This window comes from Protopterus annectens, chromosome 10.part0 (genome assembly GCF_019279795.1).
Source record: "Protopterus annectens isolate FY-2018-M chromosome 10.part0, PAN1.0, whole genome shotgun sequence".
In the NCBI taxonomy this organism is placed as follows: Eukaryota; Metazoa; Chordata; order Ceratodontiformes; family Protopteridae; genus Protopterus; species Protopterus annectens.
This window is the reverse complement of record NC_056744.1, coordinates 482,884,989-482,905,855: the sequence shown is the minus strand read 5'-3', so window position 1 is coordinate 482,905,855 and position 20,867 is coordinate 482,884,989. Positions and strand designations below refer to the sequence as shown.

The 20,867-nt window shown below is 43.6% G+C and overlaps 1 protein-coding gene across 1 annotated transcript in view; it reads left to right on the top strand.

Annotated features, from left to right (window-relative positions):
• The window catches only part of LAMC1 (laminin subunit gamma 1), a gene marked incomplete in the record, with an annotated part of 2,174,645 nt that overhangs the window by 1,347,279 nt on the left and 806,499 nt on the right, over positions 1 to 20,867 (top strand). Inside the window, 1 exon segment of the mRNA XM_044085382.1 lies at positions 13,216 to 13,352. Within this exon segment, the coding sequence (XP_043941317.1) occupies positions 13,216 to 13,352 (137 nt within the window).

Genomic DNA, 20,867 nt, shown 5'->3' with positions numbered 1-20,867 from the left:
CCAGCCTTACCCCAGACACTTAGCCTCCAGCTCCCAGGAACATTGACAGGTACTACAAGAGTACCTGACTTGCTCAACTTCCTCTTCAAGAATCCTACTGCAGATCCAGAGACCATTTTCCAAGGGCCAAAAGGCATTAAGGCTGCTACTGCCAAAAATCCGACCCCTTCTGATAGGGACTCTAGAGCTTTAGACAGATGGAGTAAGAAGGTATACACTTCTGCTACGTTGGCCATTAGGGCTTTAAATTGCCAGTTTCATATGTTAAAGTATCAGCAGAATTTTATGGGACTACTTAAACAGAAAATGTTTTGCAAGAGTTAATGCATTTTGCTGAACAAGTTGGTAAACATACTTTGCAATGTGGTTTTGATGTTTTAGAAGCATCTTGCAGGGCTGCTGTCATTGGTTCTGTACTTAGTAGGCATGCTTGGCTTAAGGAACAAAACTTGCCAGATCATGTTAAAGCTAAATTACTGGATGCACCCTTAAACCAAGACCGCCTTTTTGGCAACAAAGCAGAAGAAGTCCTCAAAAGGATGGGAGAAAAAGCGAAATCTATGCAAACTGTTAAAGATTTCTTACAAGTACAGCCTCCTAGATTCAGTAGGCATTGGCCTTCAAAGAACTAGGCTTTTCCAGTCCCTTCCAGGCCTTCTCAGTCCAAACCCAGGAGCAGCAGACCACCAAGACTTCAGTTTCAGGCTATGCACAGATCTAAGCAGTGGGGGGCTCCCACTTACAACGCAGGGAGTAGTAAGCCACCCCACTATGGAAAAACGGCACAATGACTTATCCTTAACTCTTCCAAGCCCTGCTCAACTACTTGCTCCCTTAGGAGGAAAGCTCGCCCTGCATGCAAAAAACTGGGAATTCATTACCCAGGACAAATGGGTTTTAAACATAGTTTCCCCAAGATACAGATTCTACTTCCACTCACTCCCAACCTCAAGTGGATGGCCAGACCTCCCCCCAAATCAGTGGGTGGAGGCCCAAAAACAAGTTCTCTCTCTCCGCAATATCAGGGCTATTCAAACTGTCCCAGCAGAGCAAAGGGGACAAGGTTTTTATTCAAGACTGTTCCTGGTTCCCAGAAAAGAAAACTCCTGGTGTCCTATCCTGGACCTGCGTATTCTCAACACCTTTCTGGTGGTTCCAAAATTCAAAATGCTAACTCTTCAACAGCTTCTTCCTGTGCTAGCCAAGGATGCCTGGCTGGCTACCCTAAAAGAAGCTTACCTGCACATTCCAATAAGGGAATCCTGCAGACAATACCTACATTTCAGGGTGGGCTCCATGCACTATCCGTTCTCTGCACTTTCCTTTGGCTTATCTACTGCACCCAGGGTATTCACAAAGTGCCCAGCTCCAGCCATTGCATTTTGCAGGCAGAGAAATATTCAGATTTATCCATACTTGGACGATTGCCTGATTCAGGCAGAAAGTCAGGACTTGCTATTACAACACCTGGCATTTGTAAAGAGATTTCTAACCTCAATGGGGTACACCTTCAACAAGAAGAACTCACACCCAGTACCCTGCCAACAGATTGTATTCCTGGGAACAAGCTTGAATGCAACTTCCCAGATGGCATTCCTCACTCCGGAGAAACAAGTTTATTTGACAACCTACTGGCCACAAAAACCCAGCTATCTTCAAGGAAAGTCCAGCAAGCCCTGGGGTTTATGGCCTCTTGCATTCTGTTAATTCCATATGCAAGACTGCATATGAGGAAACTTCAATGGTATCAACATTCTCAGGACCTGGAAACAATGATTCTTATCATTCCTTGTCTAAGAACAGAGTTCTTTTTATGGGCAGAGGCCTGCTACCACAACAAGGGACTCCCTTTCACTGTACCCCCTGCTGCCCAAACCCTAACAACAGACGCATCAGACTATGCATGGGGGACTCGCATGGCAGAGCAGTGCATTCAGGGCAAATGGAACCCAAAACAGATGCACCTGCATATCAATCAAAAAGAAATGTTAGCTGTACAGAATGCTCTGACAGCCTTCAAAGACCTTATTCTTCCAGGACAACTATTGGTAAAGACAGACAACACCACAGTTATGTGGTACATAAACAAGCAGGGGGGAACCCATTCCTACCCACTCTGCAGACTAGCCATGGCTCTGTGGAACACAGCCTTGAGCTACCAAGTGAACCTGCAAGCTCAGTTCCTGCCAGGCAAACTAAATTCACTGGCAGACGACTTAAGCAGAAATCTCATGGACCCACACAAATGGAAACTGGAACCCAAAATATTCAAGCTCTTGAGGAACAAATGGGGGGACACCAGAGGTAGACCTGTTTGCCTCCCCTCAGAACTACCAATTGAACAAATTCTGCACCAGAACTACCCACAGTCAAACTTGGAAAGTGGATGCTCTGTCCTTTACCTGGGAAAGCCTCACAATTTATGACTTTCCCCCTCTGCCTCTCCTCTCAAAGTTTCTATTAAAGATCAAACAAGACAAGCCAATGATAATACTGATTGCCCCAGACTGGCCACGCCAGCATTGGTACCCTCTTTTGCGCAGTCTGACAGTGCTGCAACCATGGCACTTGCCTCACACCTCTTCCCTGCTGTCCCAGCAGGTGGGCCAGATTCTGCACCCTCAGCTTCAAACCCTGAACCTTGCAACCTAGCTAATTCCCCGAGCTCACCTCTAGCACCCTTCAGTAAGCAAGTGCTGGATGGCATTCTTGAGGCAAGGAGGCCTAGTACCAGAAAATCCTATTCAGAAAAGTGGAAAAGATATTGTTCCTGGAGCCAGTCTCAGGGGATGGGCACAACGGTGTCCAGCTTACCTCATATTCCTGATTATTTAACAGAAATTCTCCACAATGGCCTATCTTTCTCTTCAATTAAGATTCATGTCTCTGCCATTTCAGCACATTATAATACTGAGCCACCTCTCTTCTCTCATCCCCTGCTAAAACAATTCCTTAGAGGGGCCAAAAATGTAAGGCCCCCTCAAGAGAGCTCCCACTCCAGCCTGGGACCTTAACTTTGTATTGGAAAAACTCACTCTTCCCCCCTTTTGAACCAGCTGCTACAGCAGAGTTGAAATTCCTTTCTAGGAAAACAGCCTTACTTCTAGCCATCACTTCAGCAAGAAAAGTGTCTGAACTTCAGGCCCTCATGGCAGTGAAACCCTTCAATGTTAAGTTGTCAATCTCGCCTTCATTCTTGCTTGATGGGTTCGGAGCCGATCCTCGGCTCCGACTCGGCACTTGCTTTAGCTCGAGAACTCCTTTTACCAGCTCGAGGCAGCCCCATATCCCATGATGCAAGGCAGTAAGTACCCAGATCTCGTTTGCCGCTTCGCTTGGGAGGTCTTCTTTTTACCAGCTCCTGGTAAGTTGTTTCACTTTGTGATTTTCAAGCCCCTTTTTAGTCAAAAACTAATTTTTTTATAGTTTAAATTTAATTTCTATCCCTTCCTGACAGAAATTCCCTGTCTTTTCGAATTTGTTCTTAGTTATCCCTATCCCATCCCCCCCTGTTAGGGTGTGTGTGTTGGTGTTTTTTATAGAATACCTTTTGGTATTTTGTGTAATTTAATTTTATTTGACTGGTGTGTGTGTGTTTTGTGTTTCGGCACCATGTCAAAGGAGAGGGTTTCAGGTTTTAAGAAGTGTGACTCGTGCTGTCAGAAGATGTCTCTGACAGACGGTCACACTTCTTGCCTGTATTGTTTGGGCCCTCTTCACCTGCAGGACTCCTGTGCTATTTGTCACTCCTTCAGCCAGAGAGTCCTGCAGGAGAGACGTAACAAGTTGATTCTCAGGGGTCTTCTTAAGCCGGAGGGCTCTCCGGCTAAGTCGGCTCCACAAAAATCAACTAAAACTGCCAAGGCCCAGGCTTCTGTTCCTAAGCCTGCGGCCTCGGCTCCGACTCGTATTGAGTCGAGATCGGCTGCGGCTGGAGCCGATTCTGGATCCACAAAGCTTTCGGCGCCGATGGCTATCGGTGCGAATCTGCTGACCGCCGATGTCGGCTCCGATCGGCTCCGACACCCATGTGGCACAGGCATCGGTGTCGGCTCCGATCGGCTCCGACACCGTTACTTTGGTGGCTGTATCGGCTCCGGCTGGAGCCGATACATCGAGACGTTCTGTCGGCTCCGAGAAGTCGGTGCCGACAGGATCTGTAGTATCGGCTCCGACGGCCCATTCCAGGAAGAGGTCGAGGTCTCCTTCCTTGGAGCCGATACTTTCGGCTCCGGCTTCGCCTCTTCTATCGGAACGGAGCCATCGGAGCCGATCTTCAAGGTCATCCAGGTTGTCAGATCATGACCTAGAGAGAGTGGTCAGTAGATTACTCAAGTCACAGGTACTGGCCCAAATGCTACACAGTCCGTCTCAGCAGACGACTGTTGGTCCACACCCCGTTACAGTTCCTCCTTCAACTCTACCCCAGAGCTTGGAGTTGGAGTCTTCGGGCATGGTTACTGCTACGGCTGAAGGACGGATACCCCCTTCTGTTCCTTCAACCCCTACTCTTATCTCCTCTTCCTTAGAGGGATTCGGTGGTCGGGCTTCCATGGTCTCCTCCGAGGGGTGAGTGGCATCGGACCCTTGTCCGAGCCCGCTCTTCCCCTTGGAGCCTCGGCCTTGGTGAGCTCGGCTCCGACATCTGCCTCGGAGACTTCCCTTTCGGTGGTCCCTGGGTTCCTAGCTCTTGGGCGGGTTCTCTCGGACCTGCCTGGGAGGGAGCATTCGAGGTGATGAAGAGTGTACTGGCCACTGGTATCAGTCAGCAGTCTATTCCGTAGCTCCTCCCTCTATGGTACCTGTTGACATCTCTGCCACTTCTCTTGCTACAGGACCCAGAGATCCTCCGCCTCAGGTTTCCCCATTGGGAATTTCCCCTCTTCCGAGGATTCTCCTGATGTTTGGAGATCCTCCTAGGAAGAGGACTTGTAAGAGGAAGCATGTAGACTCCCGAGTCTGTCACTTGGATACTGACTTTGATGAGTCAGAGGGATCCCCTAGATCCCCTCTGAGGATGTCTCCTTCTCAGCCATCCTAGAACTTCTGAAACAGGGGGGAAACTGGCCCACCAATAATCCCTCTGAGGATGAGTCAGTATACCTAGAGGCGTTTGGATCTCGGCCCTCCACCTCCTGGGTGTCTCCGCCTTTCGACCCCTTATGCAGGTTATTGCACGAAGGCGTGGACAGCTCCTGACTCTGTAGAGCCAGTCCCTAGGAGGCCTTCTAAATTTATCACTGCCCCTAGTGACAAACAATTCCTTACCAAGGGTGCCCCCGCTGATGCCATGGTGGTGGCTGCGGCCACCAAAAAGGAACTTGCAGATCCTTCCGTGCCCGTCCATCCTCCTAATAAGGACTCTAGGACCATGGATAGGTACGGCAAGCGGATGTTTTCCTCAGCGACCTTTGCTATGCATTCGCTGAATTATCTTTGTCACTTCACCAGACTCCAGAGAGATATCCTGAAGGAGCTGGGAGAAGTAGTTCAGGATCCTACAGCTGCAGGGGCTCAAGAAAAGATTGCTTCGCAGCTAGGAACCCTCAATTCCATTGCCAACTCCTCCATGCGGCTAATATCTTATGCTGCGGATGGGCGAGTAGAGCCGCATGGCACAGGTGTGGCTCTTAGGCGCCAAGCCTGGATGCGGCTATGTGATTTTTGGATCCCTTTAAGGCGTCCTTCACAAATTCTCCCTTTGATGGGTCAGCTTTGTTTGGCCCTCAGGTGAAGGAGACCTTGACCAGGTGTGAGCAAGACGGCAAGACTCTTTCTGCTGTTGGAGTCCGCTTTTCCACCCCTTCTAGGCCTTATCCCAAAGGACAGAAGGGTGGGAAGATGTGGTTCCGTAAATCCCAAGGAGTCACGCCGGATTCACGTGGTCAGTTTACCCCTAGAGGCAGAGGGGGTAACAACAACAGACGCCGCTCTAGAGGCAGAGGGGGTCCGAAGAACCAGGGAAACAGGGAGCCTCTCTCTGATAAGCCCTTTCAGCATCCCTGAGGTGTTGCCCGGCTGTCCCTCCTTGGAGGCAGTCGGGAAGATTATCACTGTACCCAGAAGCCTGGCATTCCCTCACTCAAGACAGATGGGTACAGTCGATCATATCCAAGGGTTACATAATTCCTTTCGAGGAAAGTCCCTTCCCTCAAGTTCCCTTCCAGATGTACCACCCGGTCTAAGGGACATTGCAGAGTTAGAAATCGCAAAACTACTGCAAAAAGAGCCATTCAGCCAGTTACAATAGACCATTCAGAGCCGGAATCTACTCAAGGTTCTTTTGGTCCCCAAAAAGACGGGAGACTGGAGACCAATATTGGATCTCAGCAGACTCAACAAGTCTGTCAGGAAGACAAGATTCCAAATGGTCACTCTTCAGTCAATTCTGCCCTTCTTACAGAAGGACAACTGGATGTGCTCAATAGATCTTCAGGATGCGTACTATCACATCAAAATTCACAGACGCTCCAGGAGATTTCTCCGCTTTCGGCTGGGGTCCAGTCACTTCCAGTTCAGAGCCCTGCCCTTTGGTCTCACTACAGCCCCCAGAGTGTTCACCAAATGCATGGCAGTGGTCACGGCTCACCTGAGACGTCAAGGATTCCAGGTGTTTCCGTATCTCGACGACTGGCTCCTGTCAGCCACCACCAGGCATCAGCTTATACAAGCCAGGGATTACACAATAGACCTTTGTTCTCATTTGGGCATCTCAGTCAACTTGAAAAGTCATCCTTATCGCCCTGCCAGTCTATTACCTTCATAGGCGCAAACTTAAACACTGTTCGGATGTCAGCTACCCTTACAGAACAAAGAGTTTCAGACATTCAGACTCATGTCAGGATCATTCTGGCCAGCAAGAAAGTACAGGCCAGAATGGTTCTAAAGGTATTAGGTCTCATGGCTGCGGCCATTACTCTTCTTCCCTGGCTCGATTCTACATGCGCCTCCTTCAGTGGATGCTGTTCACACAGTGGTCATACCAGCAACTCCCAATGCGTCACCAGATTCTGGTGACACAAACATGCAAAGAACATCTTGCTTGGTGGATCACATCGTCTCAGGTTCACCAAGGCAGGTGCTTTGTACCTCCGTCCCCGATAGCCACTGTCACCATGGATGCCTCCCTGATCGGGTGGGGGGGTCATTATCAGGGCAGGATGGTTCATGGGACGTGGCAACCGTTCGAGTACCATCTGCACATAAATGTCCTGGAGATGAGAGCAGTGCTTTTAACGTTGCAAGCCCTCAACGACTTTCTTCCCGTAGGGACAATTGCAGTCCACACAGACAACATGTCTGTAGTGTGGTATATCAACAAACAGGGCGGAACCAAGTCCTACCCCTTGTGTCGAAGCGCTCAGACTTTGGCAATGGGCGATCTCCTCTCATCGGTTTCTGGTAGCAACGCATATCCCTGGGAAAACCAACATTATAGCGGACAGATTGAGCAGAGCTATTCTCATGCCTCACGAGTGGTCTCTCAAACAATCCGTAGCGGAAGAGATTTTTCTGGAATGGGGTCGTCCATGTTGCGATCTTTTTGCTACTCCCCAAAACAGCAAATGTCCAGACTTCTTCAGCCTCTTCCCTCTATCAGGCCATCCCCCCAGAGACGCTCTGACCCAGGATTGGCCACAGGGACTTCTTTATGCCTTCCCTCCATTTCCTCTGATCCCTCAGGTGATCCAGAAAGCTACCGTTTTGAGAGCCAAATTGATTCTCATTGCCCCTTACTGGCCTCGACAAGTATGGTTCCCGTTCCTCCATCATCACCTTTTGGTGCAGCCGTGGCATCTGGACCCAGTGCCAGATCTACTGATTCACCAATCCGGTCAGCTGCACCGGTCAATCCCTTCTCTCAACCTCACAGCATGGTTGCTCCACTTCCTTCCTTAGCCAGGCTTCCTTTGATCTCTAACCCAGTTAGAGATATCATTGTAGCTTCACTAAAATCCTCTACCAGGAGGATTTACACAAGCAAATGGAAACGTTTCTCTTATTGGGCTAAGGCCCAAAATATTGATCCTTTTACTGCCCCTGTTCAGGCAGTTCTGGACTTCTTAGCAGAGATTTTTCATGCAGGCTCCTCTTCTTCCACAGTAAGAGTTCAGTTGGCTGCTATTTCTAATTTTCATGTCGGAATAGCAGATCATAATATTATGTCCCATAGGCTCTGCAGGGCCTTTTTGAAAGGAATTTTCCTACTAAAGCCTCCAATCAGGAATCCTCCTCCTCAGTGGGATCTAAATTTAGTGCTGACATCCTTGATTCTTCGCCCCTTCGAGCCAGCTGTTTCTTGTTCCCTAAAATATCTTTCTTGGAAAACGTTATTTCTAGTGGCTATTACATCTGCCAGGAGGGTGTCTGAACTTCATGCTCTTTCGGTTCGACCCCCCTATTTGATTTTTCACAAAGACAGAGTATCTTTGAGAACTAATCCATCCTTTTTACCTAAGGTCGCTTCGAAAAACAATCTGAATCAATCCATTGATCTCCCTGTATTTTTTCCTAACTATTCAGATAGAACTGAACAAAAGCTACATTATCTTGACGTCCACCGTCAGCTTAGATATTATTTGGACAGAACAAAAGAATTTAGAAAATCTGATCAACTTTTTGTTTCCTATGCGGATAATAAAAAAGGCCTTCCTGTTTCTAAAGTGACTTTGTCCAGATGGCTTTCTTCGGTCATCACTGAAATTTATACGATCAGGGGAAAACAGCTGTGCTCAAAACCTAAAGCACATTCAACTAGGAGTATAGCTACTTCTACAGCCTTTCAAGCTAGACTGCCTTTGGACACTATTTGTGCAGCGGCCACTTGGGCCACTCCTCACACTTTTGTTTCCCATTACAAATTGGACTTGGCCTCCAGGGACAGAGCCAGTTTTGGCTCTACAGTCCTCAAGAGTTTGTTCCATTGAGCCACCCAGGATAGAGGTGCTAGGGACGCGGTCCCATCAAGCAAGAATGAAGGCGAGATTGACAACTTAACATTAAGAAGTTATGTACCTACCATAACGTTCCATGTTAGTTGTCTTCTCTGCCTTCTTTCTTGACCCTCCCTCCTTCCCCCTGGCCTGGACAGACCTTGTATAAGAAACTATTATGCTAAAGACCAATTAGACCTGGTCCTTTTTCCATCTGTAAGTTTCTTCTTCCTTTGGGAAGTATTTTATGCTTGGTGTTATTGCCCTTTGTCAACAAACGAGATCTGGGTACTTACTGCCTTGCATCATGGGATATGGGGCTGCCTCGAGCTGGTAAAAGGAGTTCTCGAGCTAAAGCAAGTGCCGAGTCGGAGCCGAGGATCGGCTCCGAACCCATCAAGCAAGAAAGAAGGCGAGAGAAGACAACTAACATGGAACGTTATGGTAGGTACATAACTTCTTATTATCTTCCATGCCGACAGGGTTTCCCTCAGGACTAATCCATCCTTTATGCCCAAGGTGGTGTCTAGTGTGGCTCTAAACCAGTCCATTCATTTGCCTACTTTTTCCCTAATCCTCAAAATAAGGGGGAAAGGATACTGCATTCTCTGGACATGCACAGACAGCTTAGATTCTATTTGGACAGAACTAAGCCTCTCAGAAAATCTGACCAGCTAGTAGTTAGCTTTGCTGCAAGGGCAGAGGGAAAGGCCATTTCAAAGCAAATAATTTCCAAATGGGTAACCCATTGCATCCATTTCTGCTACAAGCACCATGGGAAAATCTATCCCACAGGGGATAAGATCACATTCTACCAGGGCTGCATCTACCTCTATGGCATTTATCAGAGGAGTCCCTACCAGGGACATCCTGGAAGCTGCTACCTGGAGCTCTGTATATACTTTCACCAAGCATTACTACCTGCCTGTCTTTTCTAAATCCAGAGCTGGATTTGCCACAGCTATCTTATGGGGCCTGATTGCTAGCTCCAATGCTCTGTAACTGCCTCCACCCTTCCTTAGCTTTGGGAATCAACCCAAATGTGATGACTGCAACAGTGAAACACGAAGAACATAGTACAGCTGTGTACACTTACCATAAATGTAGATGTTCGAGTGTATTCACTGTTGCAGTCCTGGTTACCCTCCCTCCAGCCCCCTAACTTCTCTTGGCTCTACCTTTCCTTCTTGTTTGGCATGTATTATATCATGTGTATTTGCTTTTTGCTGAGAGTGTTCCATACTATATAATTGCTTCTTATTGTGGGGGCACCTGACATCTGGGGCAAGAAAAACTGATGTAATGGCGTCGGCTGCATGTTTTATACCCCTGACGCCATGGAAGAAGTGACAGCATCTGACGCAGAAGTCCGAAGACTCTGGTTTTCAGGCCGCTGAGGGCTACCTGCAGGCAGATAACCCAAATGTGATGACTGCAACAGTGAATACACTCGAACATCTACATTTATGGTAAGTGTACACAACTGTACTTTTTTGATGCTGTTTTTTCTAGACAATGGTCAGTATTTTTAAACATTTTGTTAGTTAAAAGTTTTCCCATCAATAAACACACCCACCCCTTTTGGATGAGTAGAACATTGGGAATTGGAATACATTACACCCCCACAACCCATGTAAAGATTGCCAAGGTGATCATTAACTAAGGAATTTTCTTGTTATATTTGTTTGTTAAACAGTCTGAGGATTGACCCTGTATGTAAGGGAAAATGGATGTTCTACAATTGGAAGTAGTATAGCAGGGATCTTTGCTTTCACTTCAGGTGTATAAATTGTAGCAACTGCTGTTCCAGTATGCAGGAGTAAATCAACAGTGTAACATGGCTATCAACCATCTAGATTTTTCCTCATATTTTTGGTCTCTTCTTATAAAATATATGTGTTTCTAGCAAATCAGTGAAGATGGAATTCACTAAATAATGACATTTGAGTTTCAGAACCTTCAAAAAATGTATGGTAACATAAAACTTTTTATTCTAGCAACTGTAGTTTGTAAGAGAAATATTAAAAAGTTGTCCCTATTTTTGGACCTTTATCCCAACCATTATTTTTGGCTTTATTCAGATTTCTTATGCTAAAAAGTTGAGAGGTATGCAGTATAGGCTAGTAGCAAGTTATTTTTTTTTATGCTTCGTAGGGCAAATAGCTGAAACTGTGAGTGGTAGGACTGTCCCTTTAAAAAGAACAGTTTTAGTGGTCTTGATAATAATTCTCTGCTAAATTAGCCACAGAAATATATGAAAAGTCAGATGCACTTGATTGACCCAGTACCTCCCAAGTCCTCAGTTGCAGGAAAGTTAAAATAGTTAAGTCTTAAAGAAAAAGACTTGTAGCAGGCTGGCATTATTTCATGATTCTTGCCACAAACTGCATCTTTACCAAAATGGATAATTGGATGGAATTGTCGAGCAGTTCAACATGAGTTCTAATGCATTCTGTAATGTGGTGGGAGCTGTATAAACCTACACAAAGATAAGGAGGTGGGGGACAGGTGGAGAGTCAACACTGAGAAACAGATTCTGATATGAAATTATCTTGAAGGTAGTATTTAGCCCATGGCTGAATTTGGATTATTTCCGTTTTATAATTACAGTTTTGCATTTCACCACTAGATGGCAGTGTGACACTAACAAGAATATCACACTTTGCAAATGCGAAGTAAAATTTGAGATAACTCGCACTGCATTTTTGAATTTGGTTTTGTGGCATTCCCTAGTTTATTTTACCATCAGAGCCTTATTTCTGTTTGTTTGATGCCCACCATCAATGTGTGAAGAGAAGGGTGTTTATGACAAGTCCTGTTTTATTGGCATCCCCAACAGTGGTTGTTGCTGATTTCATTGGCATCACTGAAACACCTTCCATTCATTGTCTGCTGTTTACAGTTGTTGTGTCTTCTTGACTGACTTTTGAGTTAGCTTTATATTTTATCCACATACTGGCATGCTGAAACAATATGACTTTTCCATCAGAAGGATGTAGTCTTTTTGCCCGTGTTCTTGTTTACCTCACTAAAAGAATCACAGGTCTAAAGCAGATGCCATATGCTGACCGTCAAAAAGAAAAACTCCAGCTATACTCTGTGGCATATCGTCTACTCAGAGGCGATCACTGCTTAACATACAAGGCCATGTCAAACCCTGAGCTGTTGGACATGCTCCACTTAAAGAAATCCCAATCCCACAGAGCCACACGCTCCAGGGATCTAAACCTTGTCATCACAATGAACAAAATATGCTGGAGGGATAGGTTCCTGACCCAGAGACTCCCCATACTCTGGAATAGACTGCCCATACATGTCAAGCAGAGCGCCTCATTGCCCTCTTCAAAAGGAACCTTGATTGGATGTGAGATAGGAAATTCACCCCGGGGATTATGTCAGTCGCCCTGCTAGACAGGGGTCCAGAGAAGTAAATATTGTGGGAAGAAATATCCAGGGAATTGTTATGGCTAGGCTTGCATAGGCCCTAGGGCTGATAGCTTAGTACCAACCTATGAACCTGTTTCCATTCACACACTTTATGCATATTTATTTTCTTGTTGCCAGTTAAGTGTTATGAAGGTGTTTTGTTTCCAGGATTTTGGAAGACTTTATGTATTCTTCACATGACATGGCTGCTGTTACTTGTTTATTTTTATAGTACCATGTCCATTCTTTTTAGCCTTGCCTGCTCTGTTTTTATTACAGTTATTTCTTGAGTACAGTGACTTAAAGCATAGTTACTTAGACTTTGTCACAGTGAGCTTTCTTTAAATCACAGAAGTTAGTAAGCTGTCCATACGTCAGAAGAGTGCCTTGAGTCCCCCATTAAAAAAAAAAAGCATATGTTGCAATATGTACATGCAACAAGCCCGACACACAACCTCTTGAAATAAGCAAAGTTTGTAATAGTATATTCATTTTTACTATAGTGTGCAGTCAAATTTGCATATACATTGACATTTTTCTTGCATTTGGCTTGATTCCACATGAAATAATACCATAAAAATAGCGCTTACGTTCACCACATTTTCATATTTGTGCCCTGGAAGGCTAGATTGATCGTTTGAAAAACATTGACCTAGACTAGAAACATCAGTCTTGGGCCCAATGGGTACTGTGTCATAAAATAAGGAAAATATTTTGGTGGTTGCAAGTCTGGGTCATGTCACATGCAGTGCTGTACTTGGCTGAACTAAAGCATAGCTCCTCAACAAAGTACTAGTAGAAACTGTATAGCGGAGATTTGTTGTTTGGTAGTGAATTTGTAATATGTGTTTTACAGGTGCAAGCCAGGTTTCTTCAATTTGGATGCAGCCAATCCCCGGGGTTGTATGCCCTGCTTTTGTTTTGGTCACTCATCAGTATGTACGAACGCAGATGGCTACAGCGTGCACACCATAACCTCCACTTTCCATAGAGGTATACTTGAAATCTTTCTTCTTCAAATGTTTTATTACTTTCATATTTCTTCTCACCTGTTCTTTATATAAGAATTGCATGCCTAAGCAGGTTATATGCCATAATGTGCTGCCAGCAGTGCCTGCTGGTTGACATACTGCCATCTTGGGTTCAAGAAGTATTTTGGGCTGTAAGAATCAGCTGTGGGAGGAAGAGTAGTTCTCCTTCACAACTTTTCTTAGGATAAGATGAGGCTGTAGTTTGACTTTCTGAATTTAGCTCAGTGATGGTATAGAACTGAGCTTCATTTTAATTAGTTGGAAGGTGCTGAGAAGTTTCTTTTTTGCTGGATTTACATGCCATATGCATTCTAGCTTGAAGAACAATGTTAATAAAGAGCATCATCTTGGCAAGTGTTTTGAAGTGTTGCACTCTCCGGATGCTTTAACATCCACAAAACTCATACACTTCAGTTCTTTAACAATTGTAGAACTCTTGGTAAAATTTTTGCAACTGAATCAGGAGGCATGATGCCAGAAAGGAAGCCTCCTGTGATAGGTTTGGTCCAAGGAATGATGATGTTTAGCTACTTAAATGTATTAGTTGTAGTGGCTGAGTTTGTGTTTTAACCTGAAGTAGCATTATGCTGTATGCATTTCATAGAAGGTTGTACACAACAAGGGGAAAGTAAATGGTATCATATTTAAAGGACATTTTAAATTAAATAACTTGTCATTATTCATATGTCATATTTAAAGAACATTAAATAACTTGTCCCCGCGGTGGCGGTGCTGCGGTAGCGTTGTTGCCTCACAGTTAGACGTTGCCCATTCGATTCTCAGTTAGAGCGTCTTCTGTGTGTTGACATGCGTGAATGGGCGTTCCTTTGTTGAAGGTTGTGCGTTAGGCCCGGCAAGCCAGCATGTGAAAGTCTACTGCCAATCATTAGTGGACCGGAGTTCCGCTGTGGCAACCCCTAACCGGGAAAAGCCGAAAGACACAAACATTTTAAATTAAATGACTTGTCATTATTTATATATCTCTCCCTCTCTGTCTCTCTCTTCTTATATATATATATATATATATATATATATATATATATATATATATATATATATATAGTTAGATCATACCTCTCAACTGTCCCTGATTTTCAAGGACGTCCCTGATTTGGACTCAAATTTTAGCTCTATCCCTCTTAATCCCTCCTAAAACTAGTGACTTTTGGAGCAAAGGTGGTGAATTACACTTAATGAATAATGACAATAATTAAGAGTTATAGACTTCTTTTACTTCAGAAAATGTGTATTAATTCATATGCTTTGATTCTGTCAATGTTTCAAGTTAATAGCACTAATATTTTAAAAGTGTCCCTGATTTCCCTGATTTTTTCTTGACTTGTCCCTGATTTTGTTGAAATTTGTCCCCGATTGGTTGAGAGGTCTGAGTTAGATAGATAATGTGTGTGTGTGTGTGTGTGTGTGTGTGTGTGTGTGTGTGTGTGTGTGTGTGTGTGTGTGTGTGTATCATCTTAGCTCTTAAAAGATGTTACTGTTTGGCTATCCCCTTGGGCACTATATATACACAGACACACACAATTATACACAAACACACACACGTATGCTTGATATGTATTCTGTCTCTTTTAAGAATATCTAATAGTCTCACATGGAGGGTCTTCCTTGGTGGCTGTATTACTGGGTTTCTCTTCTCTTCCGTTTGGGCATTTTTTTTATTGTGCTCTACTTTGGCATATGCCATGAATCATGAACTGTGCAAGGAAGGTATATTTAATCCCCAAGCTTCCTAGTTCTTTTCTTACTCTCACAGTTCAAATCATGATCCTGACTTTTACTGTGGAAGTATTTTTGTATTCAGTGCCCAAAATGTGAAATGTTTTACATGCGTATGTAGCCATAACATAAAAAGTGAAGACCCATAATGTCATTGTCTCTCCTGCTTAGGAAAGGAGCACAGTATGAATCTATGTCACATAACTGCCAGCATTTCAGCCATGCCACCTGCAGACATTGGTGAGAGAAAGTCATGTCCTACTTTACTATCAAGAAGCAGGGAATTAGTGGATTATCATTGTGTTGCTGTAGTTCTTTGCCTTGTGCATTGCCAGAAGGTTATCTTAGTGCTGACGGAGGCTTTGTAGAAGAAGAGCATTGATGTTTTCAACTACTTTGATGATGGTTCCTGTGGCTGTACAGAATGACTGCTGATGTAACACTCCTGTCCTCAGCACTCCTTTGGTTGCAGACAGTGGGGTCTTCATAAACTGATAGAAATCCTTTGTGAATGAAGTTCAGAGAATTGTTTTCTTTGTGTCAGAACAGGCCATTCTTCAATATACTCTGTCTTGCTTGTGGGGGTGGCTCAGGAAGTAGTAGCATTTATAGCCTGGATGAAAATGCATTGTCCTGGCTCAACTTTCGTGCACCTGTAGGGGCTTAAGACAGTAATAGTCTTTCTGGTTCCATTCACACATTTGAGCACATAAGTGATGCAGTTGAAGTTAGCAATGGCTACAAAGCCATCAAACCTTCATTGACCTTTTTGTTATGAGACCATCATCTGGTTCTACAGTGAAGGGTGGTTCCCACTGGTTTCATTGTGGACCTTCAGTTCATGAATCATAATCTCTCTTGGGTCTTGATGGATACTTTTTCATTAGGCTTTTAAACTTTTCTGTTTCTCCATTTTTCTGAAGAATCTAACCTTTTGGGAGGGCTCTGCATTACCCCCCTGGAACTATAACAGTAGGATTTCTTACCCTAAAACTCTGAAAGAGAATTTAAAATTAAAGCCTTCTTGGTTTTGTTGGACAACTGGGCTGTGGTACAATTTATAAAGAAACAGGTTGATAATCACGTATGTACAGTCTGTAGAGAGGTGTTGGGGCATTGTAGTGGACCATGGACCCAGAGCATCACATTGTAAACTGTTCACATTCAAGACAAGTATGATGCAGAGAAAGATTTCTTGAGCTATAACTCCATTCCTCTTTTAGAACTAAGGATCTTGATTCCTCTGAATTCAGGGTCTTTTGCAGTAGGTCACCTTGGAAACTGGTTTGTTCCTTACATTGGAGAATGCAATTTTCTCCCTTTCCTGCATATTTCAGCAAGGCAAGGCAAGGGGCGACTGATGATGAATGTGTTCTCTTCCTCATAGTAGGGAAGATTCCTGTATGCCTTCCTTCTATTCCCTATAGTTCGTCTCCTACTCTTCCTTGCACAGTTTAGAGACGGAAAGATCATAACTCATTGTTTCCATGTAGTAGTTCAAAAGGGTGTGACTTCAGGCACTCTGATCCGGGCACAAAGCAAGGGAGTTCCTTGCTTCTGCTTGGATTTCCAGCGAGGGTCTTGAAGGAATGTGCTAGAAAGCCTTTCTGGTAAGTGGAGGAGTTCCTTCATTTGGACTAAAAGGTATCTCGATTTTCCTGAATCTGCCAGCTTGCAGGTAATCCCAATTTATCTTGAAAATGTTTGACTTGTGTTTCAGTCATTTCTTGGTTACTGTGCATATTACAGACTTCTTTGCTTGTCATGATCTTGGGGAGGGTATAACTGCTGTCTAGCAATGACTGTCTAAGTAGTTTGTAAAAGGGAGTCTTCCTATTAAAGCTCCCCCCCGAACAACCCTTTTCATCCACAGAACTTGAACTTTCTTACTGACAATGTGTCCGAAGTTGAACTGTCTAGTTCAGCAGCTATGAAGTTAGTCTTTCAGTGATAATTTTGGTAACCATCACCTGCTGGCAGGTTTCTATAGCCCTTGTCTGTAAGGAAACCTGTTGGATCTTGTGACAAGGGGGGATACTGCCAGCCTAGCTATCTTGAATTTTGTAAGTAATTGTATGTCATTGGCGAATACCAAAATAATTTATGTAAGATGCTTGTGTCACAAATGTATTAGAACTGTATGCCAGGTGTATATCAAATTGTTGGTACATAAATGTGTGTTGAAAAGGTTTTTGCAAAGTGCTTAAAATGTAACCACAGCATGCCCTACTGAAGTAAAACAAATGTACAGAAATGTAGGTACACTATTGTAACTGTTTAAATGTATATATTTTAACAGGGGAAACTGGAGTACAGAAGGTTAAATTGCAAAACTTCAAAAAAATAGATGAAATTAAATTATTTTATAGCTGGGCCGTAAAAAAGATGTTATCTTTCAGTTTCAGTGCAGCAGCAGACACATTGTGCTGAGAGGTTTTCTGTATTGTCTTGGGGAAGTGTTTTATTGTTTTATGACTTCCAGGATCTGCAAAGATCTGAGGAAAAGCCCTTGTGTGTGTATAGGATCATAGGAAGTTACTAGGCTATTGGCCCTGAGCCCTTATAAGCCTAAGAGTTTAGCCGATGTTTAGACAAATCAGCACCCAATGCCCCTGTCCAGCAGTGACATGGGTGGAATCCTAGAATGTATTTTCACAGGTAGAGGCTAAATACTGCTAGCGTTCAGCAGTGGAGGTTTTACCTGGGATAGAGTCAGATGACAAGAAATAATTCCATTCTGCAAGCTATCCTAGCAGCAATATTTGAGATATTAATTTAAGAAGTCTCAAAGAGACTGAGCATTCTGTATTGTGTCTTTGACCTGACAACATCAGCTAGAGGATCTCGTCACCACTTCTGCCTTGCTGCTCTAATTAAAGGAGAACTGCACTCAGACTCAAACAGCATGTTTATTTCATCATGGTTTGGTGTTTCCTACATTTTACCACCACTTCTGGGACTATTTACAGGTTTCTAAATATTTTTATATGTAATTTATTAGTCTGACCACAAGGGGTCTGGCATCTTGAAGTAATTCTGATTGTTTAGTCTGCCTCTAGGTATCCCACAGTGCAGTGCTTGTCTGTAAAAAATTACATCATGCAGGCTTCTTTCGTCCTAAAGCTCCTGTCACTGCATTGATTTTACATGCATACACTGCTCTCTTTCAATCAGTCAAAGTAACATTTCATGCCATTCAGTGACTACTTAAAACATGAACAGTGTAAATACCGCTTTTTACTGCTGCTGCTTTTCAGAATTCCTAAACTGCAGTCTTTTGTGAAGCCTAAATTGTACTAGCTTGACTCATCTTCCATCCCCCTTCACACCTAACTTCCCTAGTTGTTAAAGTGCTGTGGGTAAAACTGTTTGACGGTTCACAGCAAAAACTTGACTCATACTGTTTCCTTGTTCTAGCTTTTAATTTCTGTTGGCTAGGGGAAGGACCAGGGAGCTGTGACATCACAGCATGTGTGGGTTTTTAGGATGGTAATGGTGATGTCAGTTTGGGGTGGGACATGGCCAGAAACCTACATGTATTCAGTGGCCTTCATGACATCCATGAATTGGAGACTGCAGCAAGGGCAGGACAAAGGTTTCTGAAATTACTATGGTGGAGCCTAAGGTTGTAAGCATATGATAAGACAGTGCATGACTGAACTGGGGTCAGCAATGGGAAGGCAGCTGGAATCTCAAGACAAGGAATGAGGTAAAGTATTCCCAGATAGGGTAATCCCTCTCAAGCAATGTTTCTCAAGGGTCACTTGAAAAACTAGCTTTAGTTTTCGAGGGGGGAGAAGTGTGACAAAGGGAGATACTGCCAGCACAGCTATCTGTAATTTTGTAAATATAAGTCATTGGTGAATACTGAAATGCTTTGTGTAAGATACTTATATTATAAATGTATTAAACTGTATGTCAGGTGTATGTCATACTGCTGGTACAGAAGTGTGTGCTGAAAATGTTTTTGCAAAATGCTTAAAATGTAAAACAGAAATGTGCATACACTATTGTAACTGTTTAAATGTATGTATTTTAACAGGTGAAACTGTAATACAGAAGGTTAACTTGCAAAACTTCAGACAAATAACTGAAATTAAATTGCTTTATGGCTGGGCCATAGAAAAGATGTTATCTTTCAGTTTCAGTGCAGCAACAGACGCAGTGTCTGTGCTGAGAAGTTTTCTGTATTGCCTTGGAAATGTTTTATTGTTTTGTGACTTCTTGAATCTGCAAAGAGTTGAGGAAAAGCCCTTGTGTATGTATTTTCACAGGTAGATGCTAAATTCTGCTAGCTTTCAGCAGTGGGGGTTTTACCTGGGATAGAGTCGGATGACAAGAAATGATGTCATTCTGCAAGCTATCCCAGCAGCAGTATTTGAGATATTAATTTAAGAAGCCTCTGAGAGAGAGACTGAGCATTCTGTATTCTGTCTTTGACCTGACAACATCAGCTTAGAGGATCTATTCACCACATCTGTCTTGCTGCTCTAATTAAGTGTACTAGGGTATAGTAATTCTTTTGGATATAGTTAGGAGTATAGCAAAGCTTAGCTTGGATATTTTTCTTTATGTATTTGAGACTGTTCTGCAAAGTTGTTTTAAATATTTCCTGTGATTTTTTTTTAACTCTGATAATACTGCAAATATATATTTAGTATTGTCTTGTTCTTTTATTTATTATTAAATATATTTAAACCTTTCATTGTGGCTCATCTGTCTATAGATATTTAAGTTCTGAGAGTGCTTGCATATTTATTTGGTGACACTGTGGGCCACTCTTAATAGCCTTGCTCATGGTCAATCTGCCATTTGTATTGATAGTAACATTACACAGTAAGATTGAACCCCCTTTGTTAAGGGCCTTAAAGTAGCTGATAGAGAGGTGGCTAGTGGCAGTAATAACTACATTATAGTCTGGGCAGAAGGGGGCATAGCTAGTAAACCTGTGCCAGCCTTTCCCAGGTGTGTTTTATGTGTGTGTGTATGTATGTATGTATGTATGTACAAGTGTGTGGCAGCTACTTGGGCAGGGACACGAAACACTGGTTGGACAGAGAGGGTGCTGCAGGTCTTGGCTTTGCCACTCAGCTGAGATCTCAACTCTATAGCTGTGCCATTGAGGAGTCTTATTGGGGATCTGGAGAAAGAGGGGGAAACCAGCCCTGGACTGATTGTGGTCTCTGTTTGTTCTTAAGGGACATTGCACTTAATGCAGAAAGCTGCATCTAAAAATACTGTGTGTGTACCTGTCATCCTCCCAATGTACGCCCCCCACTGGTGCTAGTGATGAGGTTCGAGGCTCCTCAATTACTGGCCCAGTGGTGGGGTGTCACAGATCTGTCAAAAGGATCAGATATTCCTTTGTTTTAAAAGATACTTATTTTCCTTAGTGGTATCTGCATTGTTCTTAAACCCATAATGTGAAATTGTTCGATCTCGCCATTTGTTCTTACGCACAGGGTCGGCTCCGAGTCGGCCACATTGCAAGCTCTGCATTTAAGAGAAGCTCAAGGCCCATTTCCTATCCCATGATCCCCTGCTGCTATCCCTCAGATCTAGTTTGCCACTGCAACAGGTCGCGTCGACGGAGAGCTCGGGCCAGTAAAACTTTACTTATTCACGTTTAAAAATAGCTTTTTTATTAATAAGTTAGTTTTAAGAGTTGTGTGTGTGTGTGTTATTTAGGTATAGCCTTTAATATTCGTAGTTATAGTTGTAGGAGTGGCTGCTCCTAGGCAAT